Genomic DNA, 18,183 nt, shown 5'->3' with positions numbered 1-18,183 from the left:
GCGTGTTAACTACTGGCAAACCCCCCAAAAAGGGGAGGTTTACGTTCATCAGTGGATAGCAAATTTGTTAATTAAAATGTGAAGTTAAGAGGTAGATTTAGAGAAATGATATCCATAACCGGTCCCATTGAATGCAAAGATTGTTAATTTTTTATTCTTAAGATGATAATTATTTTTAATTAGAGTAAATTTATTCTTCCTGTTTTACTAATGTGGAATAAAATTACGAACCTATTAAGTATATTTAATTGTTACTCGACAAAATTGTTAGATAAGATAGTTTATCACCTCATAAGCTTTAAAGAATATCAAAAACTGTTTAAATCTATTTGTCGAGTTTCCATAAATACCATAATTATTTTGCTATAGGTTTGGAAATATAGGCATCAGAAATGTCCTATCACAAGGTTATAGAACTAAGTAGCCATACTTTATTTTTATTACTTTAAATGTACTGGCAACATTTAATATCAGCATAATCAGAAATTAAAAAGTAAAAATTTCTTTCCTTTCTGCTCGTGTATCGGTGTCCCGTTGGATACTAAGAGCACTTTAAAATTCTTTTTTAACAAAATGGTGAGCACTTAAATCATAAATTAATCCAGAATGGTTTTATAGAATTAGTTTTAATTATATTTGTGCAAATTTATTGTGATGTTGTGACGCGATTGTTAGAATATTCTTTGATTATTTGTCAATCTGGCACTCTTATATTTTAGTATCACGGTAGTTATTACCAATTTGTCTTGTATTAATTAAATAAATATGTTTCCTGTTACTTGAATCTTAAATCCACCGCTATATACTCGAGTAGGCTAAGGAAATGATGAAATGTCGACACATGCGCGTCATCTGATGCGGCAGGAGAAGACGATCAGTCCTTCAGTTACGTGTTTTACGGCACTGCAGTGCTCTGATATTCTTTCGAACGTCGCTATTATGATTATAAAGTGTCTCTGATCACCTTATCTAAATCACCAATTAGCTTCTAAAGTTCGCATATAAAATAACCTTACATTCCTCCTTTTTCAGGGTTTTGTGAAAGTGGTAAAGAATAAGCAGTACTTCAAAAGATACCAAGTTAAATTCAAAAGGCGTCGTGAAGGCAAAACCGATTACTATGCCCGTAAACGTCTCATTGTCCAAGTATGTAATGAAAACAAAGTATACTTTAATAACTATTATTGTGTGAGATATTGAGATTACCAATAAACAATGATATCCGTATAAATTAATAATTCAAAACCATTTCTATGTAAATAATTAAAAAAAATAGCTTTTTATTTTAGGACAAAAATAAATACAATACACCCAAGTATCGGTTGATTGTTCGCCTCTCTAACAAGGATGTGACCTGCCAAGTTGCTTACTCTCGTATTGAGGGTGACCACATTGTTTGTGCAGCATATTCTCACGAATTGCCTAAGTATGGAGTCAAGGTATGTCAGTATTTTATTTGTTTATTATTACAATTCAGTATTTAATGTTTTTAAGCCAATCATATCATATGATTGGCTTAAAAAAAACTCCTCTATAATAACTTCTCATATGATTCATATGAGAAGTTATTATAGAGGAGTTTTTATGATGATTTTGAACGGGCGGTCTGAAGCGTCGTACAAACGCTCAAATCATGTTGCTTTATGTTCAACACTGAATCAATTTGTCTTAAATTTGTTAACATTTATTCATATTAAGCAATATTAAAAGAATTACATATTGTTATAGGTAGGCCTGACAAATTATGCTGCTGCTTATTGTACTGGTTTATTGTTAGCTCGACGTTTGCTTCAAAGACTTGGACTTGATAAACTGTATACTGGCGCCACTGAAGTCACTGGTGATGAGTACAATGTGGAACCAGTGGATAATGGGCCAGGTGCCTTCAGGTATGATTTTACATAAGGTAGTAATATAGTAAGATTTCAAATGATCTATGATTTATATTCATATAATTTTTTTTATACATAGAGATTTCTATGCATATATTCTTAAAGATATCTTATGATTTAGTGGACTGAATGATTGTTAAAAATTCTTTCATTTTAAAACATATGTACATAAAATTTTAGATGTTATCTGGATGTTGGTTTAGCACGTACCACTACTGGTGCTAGAGTATTTGGAGCAATGAAGGGTGCTGTAGATGGAGGTCTCAACATCCCCCACTCAATTAAGAGATTCCCAGGTTATGATGCAGAAGCAAAGAAGTTCAATGCTGAAGTACACAGGTATTTTAATTAGAATGATAATTTAACTGTTTATATTTGCTCCATTCATCCTCTAATTAATAGATTGTCTATTAATTAGGCAGCCCTATAGGAGCAACATTAAATTGCTAGACTTTTGGTTGTTAAAATAAATTGTATTAAATTTTTTTGAACCCGTCTTGCAAACAATTTTTATTGTTAACACAGTCATACCTTTATCTTGGATATGAGTTTGTGTATAAAAGAATAGAGTATTTTATAACATATACATATTTAGAAGGGATCGTGATGAGCTGTGCCCACTCCAGATTTGGAGCCTCTCTCTGGAGATCTTAAGATCCGAACAAAGTTTAACAAACAATTCTTAGAGTATATATGCACTTTTCTTAATGAAAAATAATTTTAAGTACGACAATAATAACATCAGCTTACATTATCGATAGGTTTGTTATGTTAAAATTATTTAAAAAACAAAATCATAATAATAACAATAAAAATCTGATTAACATTACATATGTAAAGTGATTTTGTTTATAGAAAATTTATAATGATGAAATTATTTCCAGGTCCCACATTTTTGGTCTACATGTGGCAGAATATATGCGCATCCTTGAACAAGATGATGAAGACTCATTCAAGAGACAGTTTGGCAAATACATCAAGCTTGGTGTCAATGCTGATTCTGTAAGTTTGTTTTAATTTCTCAACGTCCGAACAAATTACTGCTTTTGTTATGTATAACAGCAGTGTCGAAATCGGACAAAATTATAAGGCAATGTAACAAACAGTACTTTTTTAATAAAATCTGTTTTAAAAGTTTCTTATGTTGCGATATTTTTGTTTATAGAATTTATATTAAATTAATATTGAGTTATTGAGCAGGTTCAGTGTTGTATAGTGTTGACTAGAAATAATGGTAAATAATAAGGTGGATCTCCTTTTGGAGCTATAAGCTACACTTGCTAAGATGATGCTGGAGTTTTTTAATTCCATTTTTGTAGTAATTTTTTCTATGGCTCTCAAAAAAAGCTAAAAAATAAAAAAAAGGTAATTTGGAGTGTTAATTAAACATTACTTTATTTTTTTATTAACACTCCAGATTCCCTTTTTCACAATTTTAACAGCGAAAGAACGATTTGTGCTTTTTAAATGACAATATCAGTATCAAATTTCGTGTACATATTTTCAAAATAATTACCTGTCGAAACATAATTTATATACTACTAATATATCCGCTTCATTTAAATTTACTGGACTTATCAATCTGCATTCGTAATAATAAAAAAATCTGGTCAATTCCAAATTTGAGATAAATTAAAAGCCACTTAGCATGTTGAATAACCACATGGCAAGGCCCCATAGTCATATTTATTTTTTTATTAAGCAGTATGTCACCATATTGATATGAAAATATATTGCAGATTAAACCTATAGTATAATAGGTTATAACACAAAATATACATTTGATTAGAAATTATTTTATGTTTTCTTTTCTGTATTTTTACAGATAGAGCCTCTTTATAAGAAAGCACATGAAGCCATCCGAGCTGATCCAGCACACAAAAAGAAAGAAAATAAGAAAGATCCTGCTAAACAGAAACGCTGGAACAAGCGTAAACTAACTTTGGCAGAAAGGAAGAACAGGATCAAGCAGAAGAAGGAGTCCTTCATCAAGAGGCTCCAGGCTCAAGCAGAAGCTTAGAAGGCTGTTAACATTAAAAGCCATTGAACATACATTTCTTTTATTTCATCCTGCACTTTATTTTCATTCTATCATAGAGATGACGAAATTAATAAATACTTTTACGTCCTTCCAGTAGTTATGTGTCTGTGTTATACCACAAATTTGGACATTTTTCTTTCTGGTTCCAATACACTGCATCAGTTTTCGTGTCGATGCTCTTCCTTAACCTTATAGCTTCATAATTAGCTTCTATTTGAGATTACTGCGGGTAGTTCTATCTAGGTATACTCAAATGTAAAATATATGTGGCAATTATCACAGCATTATTTTAAAGTGAAATGTTTAATAATGCTTTTTGGTAAGGATTGTTAGTAATAGGGTCCCCTAGTTGGCAATGAAATTAATTATTTATGAGGGTCAAATGACTTGCATTAGTATGTATTGGTATACTATGCCCCTTCAGTGTGTACCGATAGCGCAGGCGGGACCGCTATTTGACATTCACTCATTAAAAAAATAACGCTTTTTGTGAAATGAAGGTGTTCGAAGAAACTGCAACATTTTCAAAATGCCTATTGTGTAGCGATTTGAGAATTTCTAATACTGCTATAATTATTCAAGTGAGCAGTTCATTTGAATCATTTTCAATCATTTGTCTACTTATTTCATAGTTTTCTTTTTTGTTGTTTTTTTTGTTGTATCGTTAAGGTAGTAGATAACAAGACTTTATTACTATTGGTTTGAGTCGGATTACTAATTCCTAAAACCATAAATTACTAAAATAAGCGATGAGCTCATAAAATATGTTGCACAGTAATCCCAGCATAGAATGGACCACACCTTTCTTTCCCATGGGTGTCGTATGAGATGACTAAGGGAAATTAATGATCGACGGATAGGCATTCCTTTCATCACTAGTCTAACTATAGTTGCCTGGGGGAAAAGGGATTGTTAGTAATGGGGTTTAACAGCCCCATTGCTAGCAATGTGCTTGTCAGGTCGACCTCCACGCAATTCCCTCTGGAAACCATTATGTTTATGTTGGATACAGATACACCAATACATTATATTCTGACAGCAACTGTCATGCATGACGCACAGCATAGCTATCAAAGATTAGGGAGAGTATGTCTAAAGAAAAATTATAGCAAATGACATCTTGTTTTTGAATTTATGTTGTTATTGTTGTTGTAGGTACGCAACTATGTTCTTGTCATAAATGTTGTTACGTTTATTTTTATTTAATTAGTGCTTTATGATTTGAATGAATGAAATCAGTATTCATTTTTCAAATTATATTACAGTGTGTGGTACAATGTTTAATGTAATCATTACATAAAAATACCATTCTTTGCACAGAAACCTCTTCGAATTTTTAATAGAAATGAATTCTACAATTATTTCCATAGAATTAAAGAATATTTGTAGAATATGTTGTCAAAAAACTACAGATGGATTTGAGTTGTTTTGTGAGCAAGAACGCTCTAAAGATATTTTAGAAAAATTATATCTTTGTTTTCATATTATTTTCAATTATGAATCACATTTACCAAATACTATTTGTAAAAATTGTCTCCATGAACTAAATATGGCTTATAATTTTAGATTAAAATGTATCACATTTGAAGAAAGATTTCAGATATATCTTAAACAGATAACTCAAAATAATGAAAAATCTACAGACTCATTAAGCACAAATAATTTCAGTAATCCTAAAATACAATTGGATTTTAATTCTGCTAACAGTCAAAGGCTTGATGTTTGTGATAATGATAGTTCAGGTATCTGTGATTCAACTAATAATTCAATTCTTGAGACAATAACAGATAGGAGTACCACAGTACAATTTAAATGTGAAATTTGTTATAAAATTCTCAAAACAAAGTCATCCTTGTTAAAGCATAATATATCTATGCATCAAAAGAGAAAGCGTTTAGGTAAAGTGACTGGGTTTGGATCTGGCCGCCGCTACCATTGCACTTGTTGTTCATATTCAACTCCTCACAGCCAAACTCTAGTAAATCATATGAGGAGACATGATGGAGAGCGACCATACCATTGTGAATGTGGAAAAAGTTTTACCCAGTCCTCAAGCCTTGCAGCACACCAAAAAACTCACAGTAATACCACTTATTTCACATGTGCTGTTTGTGGAAAGCAATTTAAGCATGCTTATTCACTTAAAAATCATTCTCGTGTACATCAAAGTGGTAACTTGGAATGCAAAATCTGTCAAAAAGTGCTGAAATCGAAGCAGTCAATGAGAGATCATATGCATAGACATTATAACATTCGTAACTACAACTGTGAAGAATGTGGAGATACATTTGTTACATCATCAGAATTATTAAATCATAGAAAGACACACAATTTAGAAAAAAAAATTGAATGCCATTTATGTGGCTACAAGACACATACAAAGAAAAATTTGATAATCCATCTTAAAAGGTATATAATATACATATATATTTTAATATACATGTTAGGTAAAATGCTTTTTTCAATATAATAATACAAATATCTCTATAAACAATACAGATAGGCAATTTTTATAAAAATATTGTCTATATTATAATTATTAGAATTATAAAATACCATGTATTCATATTTGTTATTGCACCTGTAAGACCATATGGAGGTAGACCTGATGGGGTATATTGCTAGCAATGGGACTGGTAGTCTACATTACTAACAATCCCTCCCCCTACCTGTAAGGTTTATGAAAATATGAAAAAATAAGTTTTAAAATTAGGCTGCATATAGCAAAATACCAAAAGGATTTAGCCTCTTTAAAAATAGATTAGTTTTTAAGTCTATAAGCCCAGTGGTATATAAAGCAGTAATTATATTGGTTAAAAGAATCAATCATCATCATCATCATCTTAGCCATTATCCGTCCACTACTGAACATAGGCCTTCTCCATAAAGTGCCATAAAGAATGGTGCTGATCCATCTGCATCCACTGACTCCCTGCAATGCACATCAGGTTGTCATTTCATCTAGTGGGGGTTCATCCTACATTGCGTTTGCCCATACGGGGTCGCCACTCAAGAACCTCTCTTCCCCAATCGGTTGTCGGTTCTTCGAGCTATGTGACCAATCCATTGTTACTTCAGCTTGCTTATCGTTTGGTCTATGTCAGTTACTTTTTTTTTTATTTGCGGATATTCTCGTTGCTGGTTCTGTCACGCAAAGCAACTCCGAGCATAGTCCTCTCCTTAGCACGCTGAGTAATTTGAAGCTTTTGTATACGGGCAACTGTATAGGACCATGTTTCGGTTTCATAAGTAATCATTGGCAATACGCACTGATTATATACACGCACACACACGCTATACCTTTGCCTTCAAACTTTGAGGTATTGAATGAGTATACTTTATTTGCAGTATACATTAAAGGGGGAAAACAACACAATTAATAAATATAACAATACAATTGTATAAGTACAGTAAGGCGGTCTTATTGTATTCTGGATGAGAAGACGTGGCGTAGTTTATTGAACGCTGCCCAGACGAGTTGGATTCGTCGATTGATTTCTCCGTCAAAGTTGGACTTACCTAGTCGGAGAAGTTGTCCCAGGTCGTCTCATAGTAATTTCGAGCGTAGTGCGCGTAAAATAACTATCAGGGGGTGATTAGTGATCGATACTGATGCCAAAAATGCAATCAGTAAAATTTTTGTCTGTCTGTTCGTTATAGAGACAAAAACTACTCGACGGATTTTAACGAAACTTGGTACAATTATTCTTCATACTCCTGGGCAGGTTATAGTATACTTTCATCACGCTACGATCAATAGTCACTAGAGAAAGTCACTCCATTTTTAAGCTTCCGTCGCGTGTACAGCCTTAATCTCTCTCTTCGTCCTCTTTATTACTGAAGGTCGTATCCTTGAAAGGTGTCTGTTGCCTCTCTTATGATGTTATTCCATTGTGCACGGTCTTCAGCTTCTCGCTAGCCTTAATAGCCACTTTTTAAAATGTAAAAATGTCCACCCGTGCGATGCCGGGACGGGTCGCTAGTACAAAATAAAAGTGTTATTCAATCAGTGGCAAAACACAACACCCTAAGATCACAGTTCTACTTTTAGAGTTCCATCTTAAAAGGTACATAGGAACCCTTATGTTGTGACTTGGCCAATCCATCTGTTACTGTGCTATATATATTTCGGCAACTACTAATGCTATTGACTTGAAATTTAGTTTTACATGTTGTTGATACACATATTTTTGTAATAGAAATATAGGTCCTCTAGGTCGAAAAGGAGCACTCAAAATTTCAAAACGATAGTTCAATTGGGGTATCATATGAAATAGGTTCCTTTGTACATTTTAAAACTAATAATAATAAGTCCTATATGCTTTTATAGAGAAATATGAATATTGCAGCACTATATGTAGTTTAAATGTTCCTTCATCACATACCAATTCATTTTAGTGTTATGGTAATTGTTACCTTTTAATTTTGCAACAGTAAATGTTATATATTTTTTTTATCTAAAGAAAAAAAAAACAACAAAAACCTTTTATAGATTATTTTATGTACAAATTTCATGGTGAATGAGTTTAACTCACATTTGACCGGTTTTATTTTTAACAGACTTCAAAAAGAAAGTTTCTCAATTTGGTTGTATTTTTTACCGACTGCGTCAGTTGTAAACCAATTTGTTTTTAATTTTTAGATCAAAATACCTGGTATTGTCACAATTCAAGTTCGTTTTTTTGTGGAACAAAATTTTAATTATTTAATTTTTATTTCATTATTAATTCTCCAGTCGTTTTCAATATTATATATTATTACTTATTTTTATAGCATGTGATGTGCTTTCAGACATGCTGGTGACAAGAATTTTAAATGTGAACTGTGTGAAGTTACATTCTATACTAAAGGGGATCTTCGACGACATCGGAGAGTTCACACCAGAGAGAAGCCTTTTTCATGTCCAACTTGTGCACAGAGGTTTACACATAGTCCTAGCCTCAACAAACACATGCTCACCGTACATGGTATTCAATATAAATGGAGTGAATTCAAGTGGAAAGGAAATAAAAGAATGAAACTTGATCCCAAAATAGAAAGTTCATAATAAATATTATTAATAAAACTATTTTTAGTACATAGAATTTATTTATCACCTACATACCGAATTTTTTAATACAATCTAAAAACTTATTTTAAACTTAAATTAGTGCACTTGGGGCTAATGAAATAAATACTTAAAATGTCTGTTTCCATTAACCTTCTAACCGCTCCAGTCGGATTTATCCAACATCTGGTTGTTCAACTGTTTACCTGCTCCAACATTACCCATAGCAAATATAATAGAGACAACAATAGTAAGCAATGTTATAAAATGCTTTGCCTAGTCAGAAATAAAAAACGAAACAAGCACATCAGTAAAGTTGTCGACTTGAATCAAGAGTGCTAGAAGCACGGCAACTGTTACAAAGCCAAGCAGTCAAAGGATTAATAAAATTTGAAACGGTAAAATTATCATTATAATAAAATCTTATCTGAGTACGATAGGCCTGATATACCTTAAGAAAGTAAAAGCATATAACAATAAAAAAAATATCTTAGTTATTTCACCGAATCATATTGATATTCTTATTGCATAAAATTATTAAAATGGTTCTTGTTTAAATGTATTAAAATATGACATGATTGATCATTTGCGTAGCTAGGATTATATATCCTAAGAAGTGTAACCAGACAAATCAAATGATCAACATATGATAACAGTTATGTTATGGTGAGCGTACGTCTGATTATCTAGTTTCTCGACTTATTAATGAACTACCTACAGATGTATGGGATAATATTAGTATTAATAACATCTAGTGTAAATTAGAAAAATACTTTTTGCATGATGATAATACAAGTTGAATAGTCTCAATGCATTTAGCATTAATATAAACCTTCGTGTTTTCTGAATATTAATAAAACATATTTTCTGTAATTCTGAATATTTGAATAAATTTAAAAAGAGTAAATTTTATTTATTTTTTTACTTTAGTAAATCTGATGAAAATAAAATCTATTATAAACTTAGGTATTTTTCTGTAATTGTCAACATTTAACTACATTTTCTCCATTCGAATACCTAGCTACGCCTATGAATATAGGCTTCAGTTATAAAAATGGTGACCTTAGTGAGTAAAAACACAAGTCATTATTTTAATCTTAAAATAGAAACCCCTATCTCACCCCGATTCCAAGGGTAGTCAGAGAATAAATAGAAATCTTTTTCAGTTATAATATCAATGCGATGCAATTGCATGTAAATAGTACCTGAACTACTAATATGTACCTGATTTTTATTACCGACTTGCACCACGTTGTGGTCACGACAGGATAAAAACTTCGAAACGTCGGCAATAAAAATTAGGTATGTAAGTACTATTTACCAGCAAATGTATAACTGCGTATTTAAAATGTGTCAATAACGCGAAAATTTAAAATCAACTAATACACGTCGTATTTAATGTTACATAAACATGCAGTGGATCAATAAAGGTACTATACCTACGCGTACATGAACGACACACAATGACAATGAAAATTACGTGTGCTAAATATTAATCACGTGACATAATAATGACATAATTTAAACAACAAATAGATCTTTAATCTTCCTCATAATCCTCATCATCGGAAATGTATTTGCGCTGCTTGCGTTTTCTAGTGGGTGTATTTTTACTTTTGCCTTTCAGTTTTATCTTCATTTTAACTGAGCGATTGGACTCACCATCAGAATCTTCTTCATCTGTAAATTAGAAATGGATGCACGTAGTGTCAGTAAGTGGAGCCAAAGATTAAATTATTTTTATTTACTGTCTGTCAATATATTTAAAAAGTCACTATATAATTTTACATACGGTAATTGTACACCGATAATATATTAAGCACCGAGATCCTATATTTGATGTCTTGTGGATACATTCAATTTAAAACAATTCGACAAAATATAAGATGTTTTTTTGGGTATGAAATGAAGTTTTTTTTTTTTTAATTTTTCCTGTTCGGAACGATAACAAAATAGGTACTTTAATAAGAATATTAATAAATAGAAACATGTTACCAACCTTTTTCATTATCATCAGAATCGTCAGAGTTCTGTCCATTTTCATAACGGCGACGAATTTCTATGAACACGTTGCGCAGTCGTACCGAGTCTTCGTATATGAGCGACGCTTCCTCGTTGTACGTCTGGGCGTTCGCGCATAATGTAAAGAAGTCTCTTTCTAAGTCCGTTATGTCGTTATACTGTGAATAAATATTATGTTAATCATTCGCCTATGTTTGAGAAGTCTATTAATATAATAAATGCGAAAGTTTGTAAAGAAGGAAGGATGGATGTTTGTTACTCTTTCACGCGCAAACAAGAAAATGGATATGAATGCAATTTGGTACACAATTAGGTTATATCCTAACTTAGCATAGAAGATACTTCCTATACTGACATGTAAGCAAAGCCGCGGGATACAGCAAGTAAAAAATAATTGTTCCACAAAAAACTGCAATCTTAACCAAATTGGTATAGAATCAATTTATCTGAAGCATTACCTAAAAATACATCCATACACATAAAAATAAATATTTGAAGCATTATTTAAGAAAATGTATATATACCTTAGAATCTTCAATTCTGTTCATTATCTTTTTGATATCCAACGGCTTCTTTATTACGTCATAGTAATCGGGCAGTTCTCGTCGCGAAGGGAGCTTCATGAATGGCTCCGACAACACACGCCCACCCCTGATTAGTTGCGAATAAATACCATTAATATTTTATTTATGTATATATATTAAAAATATAAATGGCAGGTATGGAATTTATAACAATTATAACAAAACCTTAAGGCCAGTGTGTACAAACGAAGAAAATATTATAACTAACTAACTTACTCATCAGTATAATCAATAACTTTCTTCATGATGCTTTTTAAACGTTTTTTTTGTTGATTAATTTCAGTTTTGCTTTTTTTCTTAGAGGAGCAGGGAACTTCCTCTTCATCTGAATCCTCCTGGTTGCGACTATAAAAAAAAAATAATAACTAAGATGAAAATAACAAATATAAGATCATATGTCACAAGGGTGGGAAAACATTAACTGGCCGCTAGTCATCAGGCGGATGGTAAGGTAAATAAAATATTGCATACCGTCGCTTACGTCCCTTCTTTCGCTTTTTGTCCAACACTTCATCGTCATCATCCTCTTCCTCTTCATCCTCGAATTCGTCGTCGATGGCCTTAAGCCACTCTTTTTCAGTGAGGGAGTCCGTGTAGTCTACCTCCTTGCGTTGACGCGACCCGCGGCCCAGCGTCTCGTCCTCGTCTAAATAATTCCACCCTTGACCCTATTGACAATAATAGGTAAAAGCACGTACATTGAATATTAGAGTTTTATAGTATGCTTCAATAGAACAATAAAAAAGTGTGTTGAAATCATCACAGAATAACTTCTTAAATGAAATTAGCAAAAAAATCAAAATATTCAATCAAGTATTGTTGTATGGACATAAACTATTTGATTTTTTTTAATAGCCCGACATTTAACTATACCATCATGAGCAAGCATAAAGACAACATGTTTGTTTACATTGTAAACGAGTTATTGACCCAACCATAAGACAATCTGTTGTTTGTCTGTTTCAAACAATTTTGGTACGTTTTAATAATAAAGATTCACATACTTTTATAATTTCTATTTCCTTTGTCTAGTTAACAGCATGATGTTAATAGTGAAATTACTTCAACATGGCAACATCATGTTGTTAATCTGGAGTGGAGTAACTATATTTAAAAAAAAATAAAGTGCAATAATATTCTTTAACTTTAAGCTGGCATTTCTGGAGCTGGTCTTTGATGATTTAATTAATTACTACTTAATTAGCAGTTTGATTTTAATTTATAAGGAAACTTAAGTAATTAACAGATGACTTAAAATTACAAGAGGCATGTGTTAATTACTTAATTATCATTTTATTGTAAAAAACTTTAATTAGAGTGCTTGCTAAAAAGGAAAATATATAAATACAAACCTTATTGCAGACAACTTCATCGTCATCCTTTACGAGCCAATCAGGTAACTCTGACTCCTCAATGAGTCGCGATTGCGTTTCGATCTTCTTGCGATCCAAATCAATCTGCTTGAAAATCTCAAGTTCCTCTTCTGACCTCGCTACCATCTCATTAATCAAATCATCATCAGGAACTTCATTCTCCTCCTGTTATTAATAAATATGTGTGGTTACAAGAAATTTTACATCTTTTTAATGCTCTGTCTCAGTTGTAATATAATTTTAATCAATTTTAACATTGTTTTTTGTAGATCATGTAGAGTTATATAAAATATATCAAACCTCCTCATCATCTCCATCTTGATGTAGAATACTTTGCAGGAACTGCTGTCGCTCGGAGCCAGTCGATTTTTGATCGAACATACCAGCTTGAATAACTTTTTCGTCCATGTTCAATTTATACCTAAATACAAAGGAAATTTATAATTTAAAACTTTTACATTATCATTATATGCAATCTCTATTGTCCACGCTACACAAGATATATAAGATATAAAATGATCGCTCTTTTCAAATTCATAGCAAAGTAAATGACTACAGAATATTCCCTAATACTGCGTGTCGAACGTGCTCTTAGTCAATTTTTATCTCTATATAAAAACAAAAACAAACATAGAATAAATGACAACTGTAATATATTTGTTTCGAATATCATCAATCGGGATCAGCCGGGAACAATTTCACCCTTATATAGTTGTTGTTTCACCTATTCACTCATTGGCACTTTAACATGGGGTTTTCCAAACCTAGAGTGAATAGATATTATTTGAGTTTGCGTGTTACATTTTAGATTGTAGTCAAACGCGCTCAAATATAAAAAAGAAGTCAAGTGGGAATTTTCATGTGACTTACCTTAATTTTATTTGAAGGGTAAAAGACCAGTGCAATGTCTGAAGATACATTACTATAAGAGAAAGAGGCAGGGTATAAGGGGAACTATAAGTAGCAGAGTATAATTTGTTATCCTCACAGTATAATTCACGTCCGAAAGAATTTATATATATATATATATATATATATACACACACATATATATATATATATATATATAATAAAATATTACTAAAACTTAAAACTAAAAAAATCAGGCAAAAGTGTTTACAACTTTTAATAATAATAGAATAAGAAATAAAATGTATATTAAACTGTTTGACATTTATATAGTACCTGGCGGCAGCTAGAATTCTCTCTTCAACCGAATTGACAGTCATTAGTCTTAGGACGCGTACTTCATTACGTTGACCGATGCGATGCGCGCGATCTTGGGCTTGGAGATCCTGAAGACATTTAGAAACAGTATGACTCGAGAGTTACATATAGTCATAATAACAAAAGATGTCAAGTATTTTGAATAAATATTCGAAATATAAATTAATCAAATAAAAAAAAAAATTCCAACTTATATAACTTTTTTAATGGAATGTAATTTTTTAAAATAATTTTAATGAAGTATCACACAATTAGATCTTCACTCTACTACTACTACTGCTCCAAAATAATCCAAGACTTACCTGATGCGGATTCCAGTCCGAATCGAATATAATAACTGTGTCAGCACTCTGCAAGTTGAGCCCAAGTCCGCCGGCGCGAGTCGACAGTAAGAATATGAAGTAGTCCGAGTTAGCATCGTTGAATTTCTTTAATAGCTCTCCACGATCCTCAGCCTTTGTCATACCGTCCAATCTACGTAAAAATATACTTTGAAACTCATTTCCGATTTTTTTTTTATAATTGAGGGTGGTAATTAGCATCGATAAGAGGATGATAAAATTTAAAAAGGATCTGACAAAGATTGTAACAAAAACTAATGATATTCTTTCTTATTGTTTCTTGTTCTGTGAACAAACACTGCAGTGCTTATCGTCATCACTTCAGCCATTGACTATCCACTAGAAAGCATGGGTTTTCCCTCAAAACCTAATGATAAATTATTTAGTTGAAAATATAAACTCACCTCAAGTATTGGAAACCTCTCCAGGAAAGATAATCCTCAATGATTGTCATACATTGGGTCATTTGGCAAAACACAAGCACCCTGTGCCCAGTCCTCTTTAGTTTCGGTAGGATACGATCCAATAGTTCAAATTTCCCAGACACTCGGTATAAGTCAGGCCTGTATAGAGTAAAAAGCAAAAAGAAAAAAAAGTCACACAAATTGCTTAATACATATAATAGGATTTCATTAAGAGGAACTAGTAATTGATTTTAGAAATATTTCTTTTCCGAATTTGCTGCATATTATAATTACACATTTGGTATGCAAAATTATTAGGGATAAGTGTTATTGATGAAATATCGATGGCTTAATATGGAAATTATTGAATACAATATATTATTATAGTTTTAAGGTATGCTACAGTTTAGATAGGAAACAATGGTTCACTACAAGTTATGTCCTAAAAATAATCGACGTATACAATACGTCGATTATTATATTTTAAACAAATTTAAAAAAAATATTATAAAAAATGTTAAATTGAAATATAGTGTGAGATATTATAATAATTATTTAATGAACTCCGTGATACATTTCTATTTTGTAAAATATTGAACAATTCACTCTTTTAGGGGTTAGTTCTTATTGAATCTAGAAATAAGGAAGATTAGTTTTAGATTTCTGATTATGTAATATTTTATCAATATGATACAATTCTATTTTGTAAAATATTGAACAATTCACTCCTTTAGGGGTTTGTATTTGAGATCTAACTAAATCTAGAAATAAGAAACACGAGTTTTAGATTGTACATTACAAATAAATATTCTTCAGCGTTATTGAAAATTTCAGCCCTAAAGGGCTGAAAATTTGTATAGGGTGTCTGTTATTTTTGAAGTCAGAAATATAAAAGTTTCACCCCTATGATTGTGATAAAGTACTCGTATAACTTGTTTAGAACTTGTAAATATTAAGTTTTAGATTGAGTTTTTTGCTAAGAAATATTGTATCTTTTTTAAAATAGTATTTTCCTATGGTCAAGAGGGTGTGTTCTAGTATTATAACAAATGATATATTATGACAAGTAATTAACTATTGATTCGATAAAAAAAACTCATTTTATGTAATCAGTAGGTTTATTAGGTGCATGCATGGTGTGCGGTCAAGAGGGGCGAGATGTTGCAGATATTGATTTGATTGTAATACAATTGAATTCTTTGCGGACAAAGTAGTGGGCAATAACTATAATCTATAAGACTAAAACAAAAAGTTATTTCTGCATAAGGTTCAGATAAAAGTTAGTTTTAGGTATAATTTCTATATAAAATCTTATTAAAATTCATTATTCTCTATCTTTGTCAACATATTGACGTGAAAATTGAAAAAAAAAAGTCAAGTGTAAGCTAAAAATATTTACCCAGTAACGACGCCGCCGCCGGTACCAATGTGGTCGCAAAACTTCTCCTCAATGTGTTGGAACATAAATGGATGGTTGCAAAGTTTACGGAGTTGCACAATAGTGTTCATAAGCGCTTTAGCGCCACCCTTGCCCTTGTTGCCTTTCTCCGAGCCATCGGTTAGGAGCACACCCTTCGACTGCATATGTCTGAGAAATAGTTGACAGCAATTAATAATAAATTATAGAATCCGTTTAATCAAGATAGAAATAAAAAATATCATCCAATTACGTAAATATTATCAACTACAAAAAAAGAAGGTTTCCAAATCGGTTGTATTTTTTTTTATGTTTGTTACCTAATAGTTTCATCAGTTGTAAAACAATTTGAATTTTTTTTTTTACTAAAAGGATATACTTACAGATTGGTCCTAAAGAAATTTTATCATAACCGGTTCAGTAGTCAGTTTTCAAATCAAAATAAATGATTTTGCCACAACTAGTCTTTTTTTTTTGTGGAACTTAATCTTATATTCCATTAAAAGTTCGAAATACAAAGTTAGGTAATCGGTTGAGGTCAATCTTATATTATTATTGATTTATTATAGCAGTGTAGTCTATAAATCACACTCATTATGCAAAATAACCAACAATGAAGAGTTGAATATGTAGCATAAATCTAGAAACTATTCTAAGAAGAAATCATAACTTATATTTAGATTGTTTTATTTACTGAGTATTTAGATATGTTCTTTGTAACCATGTCAAGAATATACATAGTATTGTACTCACTTGTACAGTACGCGCTGGAGGCCGCTCATGTCACATTTGATGATGTACTCGACTTTGTCAGGTAGCTGACTCTCTACTTCTTTCTTCAACCGCCGCAGTAAGAAGGGACGCAGCACTTTGTGCAGACGACGAATAATAAGAATTGTTTCTTCTTCATTCAACTCCACCTGGGAGATTTCAGATTTTTCATACCATACGGATTTCATACATTCCATCAGTAGATGGAGCACACCATGTATATAATCACAGATGTAGATAAAGACAGGTGACGCGAGTATCTTAATAAAACAAATATGTTCACACGGCTGTAATTTTTTTTGTGGAATCATAAAAACTGTTTATCGATCCATAGAAATTCCATTTGAAAATACTACTTTACTTTTAAATTGTTTTAAAACATAAATATAGTTTCAGTAGTAACATAAATTTCAGTCAATGATGTTATTTAAATAAACAAATAGTATACTAAGTTGCCAATAAATCACCTTTTCACCGGTGGTAGCGAAAGGGGCATTGAACCACTGTTCAAATGTAGAGCAGCTCTTGAAGATGGAGGGCAGCAAGAAGTTGAGCAGCGCCCAGAGCTCGGGCAGCTTGTTCTGCAACGGCGTGCCTGTGAGCAGCAGCCGGTGCGGCGCCACGTAGTGCGTGTTCAGCACCTGTGTCAGCTTGCAGTGGTGGTTCTTCATTCGGTGACCCTCGTCAATTATCATATATTTCCATTGCACCTGTTGGAACAATATGAATCCGGTTTGGTTAATAGGACCCATCATGTTCATGATAAAGTTTTATTTATAAGATTATTTGGGAAAATAACTCCAAAAAAGAGGAGGTTCTTCATTTTCTGTATTTATTTTTATATATAAATTACGTAATAATAAGTTGTTTATTAATACATATAATCACTTTTAATTATTGAAAAGCTTTACTTCCATGATAGTTCCATTCCATAGATATTTTTTTTTAAATTATTATAGATTATAAATAAGGTCAACTTTAAATGGTTTTAAATTAACAATAAAATCTACGTTCATCAAACAAACAAAAATAAGAAATTAATTTAAATTCATATCTTTTAAATT

At 31.7% G+C, this 18,183-nt stretch overlaps 3 protein-coding genes across 3 annotated transcripts in view; 2 read left to right on the top strand and 1 right to left on the bottom strand.

Annotated features, from left to right (window-relative positions):
- The first annotated feature begins 421 nt into the window (after positions 1 to 421).
- Positions 422 to 3,944, top strand: LOC113522655 (60S ribosomal protein L5). Its single transcript, XM_026908416.3, has 7 exons — positions 422 to 576; positions 1,033 to 1,146; positions 1,290 to 1,439; positions 1,729 to 1,889; positions 2,073 to 2,231; positions 2,777 to 2,894; positions 3,718 to 3,944. The coding sequence occupies exons 1-7, from the start codon at positions 574 to 576 to the stop codon at positions 3,910 to 3,912; spliced, it is 900 nt and encodes a 299-aa protein (XP_026764217.1). The 5' UTR covers positions 422 to 573; the 3' UTR covers positions 3,913 to 3,944.
- A 1,150-nt stretch (positions 3,945 to 5,094) lies between these two features.
- LOC113522929 (gastrula zinc finger protein XlCGF57.1-like) lies at positions 5,095 to 8,981 on the top strand. The gene is made up of 2 exons (XM_031913878.2): positions 5,095 to 6,342; positions 8,725 to 8,981. The coding sequence occupies exons 1-2, from the start codon at positions 5,279 to 5,281 to the stop codon at positions 8,978 to 8,980; spliced, it is 1,320 nt and encodes a 439-aa protein (XP_031769738.2). The 5' UTR covers positions 5,095 to 5,278; the 3' UTR covers position 8,981.
- The window catches only part of LOC113517151 (ATP-dependent helicase brm), a 23,898-nt gene continuing 14,112 nt past the window's right edge, over positions 8,398 to 18,183 (bottom strand). The window contains exons 16-28 of the mRNA XM_052901762.1: positions 17,587 to 17,829; positions 17,102 to 17,268; positions 16,331 to 16,519; positions 14,932 to 15,090; positions 14,489 to 14,660; positions 14,145 to 14,254; positions 13,260 to 13,380; positions 12,939 to 13,124; positions 12,058 to 12,254; positions 11,803 to 11,931; positions 11,527 to 11,653; positions 10,980 to 11,160; positions 8,398 to 10,660 (exon numbers count right to left, since the gene is read on the bottom strand). Coding sequence (XP_052757722.1) covers positions 10,521 to 10,660; positions 10,980 to 11,160; positions 11,527 to 11,653; positions 11,803 to 11,931; positions 12,058 to 12,254; positions 12,939 to 13,124; positions 13,260 to 13,380; positions 14,145 to 14,254; positions 14,489 to 14,660; positions 14,932 to 15,090; positions 16,331 to 16,519; positions 17,102 to 17,268; positions 17,587 to 17,829 — 2,121 coding nt within the window. The 3' untranslated portion in view covers positions 8,398 to 10,520. The remainder of the gene's footprint in view (positions 10,661 to 10,979; positions 11,161 to 11,526; positions 11,654 to 11,802; positions 11,932 to 12,057; positions 12,255 to 12,938; positions 13,125 to 13,259; positions 13,381 to 14,144; positions 14,255 to 14,488; positions 14,661 to 14,931; positions 15,091 to 16,330; positions 16,520 to 17,101; positions 17,269 to 17,586; positions 17,830 to 18,183) is intronic.

The sequence above is a fragment of the Galleria mellonella genome, unplaced genomic scaffold (genome assembly GCF_026898425.1).
Source record: "Galleria mellonella isolate WM207_F2 unplaced genomic scaffold, CSIRO_AGI_GalMel_v1 utg797, whole genome shotgun sequence".
NCBI classification, from domain to species: Eukaryota; Metazoa; Arthropoda; class Insecta; order Lepidoptera; family Pyralidae; genus Galleria; species Galleria mellonella.
The sequence above is the reverse complement of the archived record's forward strand: the minus strand, read 5'-3'. Positions and strand labels throughout refer to the sequence as shown.

Bases quoted from the DNA above. Each gene is read 5' to 3' on its own strand.
- LOC113522655 (XM_026908416.3), top strand. The intron at 1,890-2,072 runs GTATGATTTTAC...ATAAAATTTTAG, and splicing joins AATGGGCCAGGTGCCTTCAG to ATGTTATCTGGATGTTGGTT. The intron at 2,232-2,776 runs GTATTTTAATTA...AATTATTTCCAG, and splicing joins TTCAATGCTGAAGTACACAG to GTCCCACATTTTTGGTCTAC.
- LOC113522929 (XM_031913878.2), top strand. From the start codon at position 5,279: ATGAATTCTACAATTATTTCCATAGAATTAAAGAATATTTGTAGAATA. The intron at 6,343-8,724 runs GTATATAATATA...ATGTGCTTTCAG, and splicing joins TTGATAATCCATCTTAAAAG to ACATGCTGGTGACAAGAATT.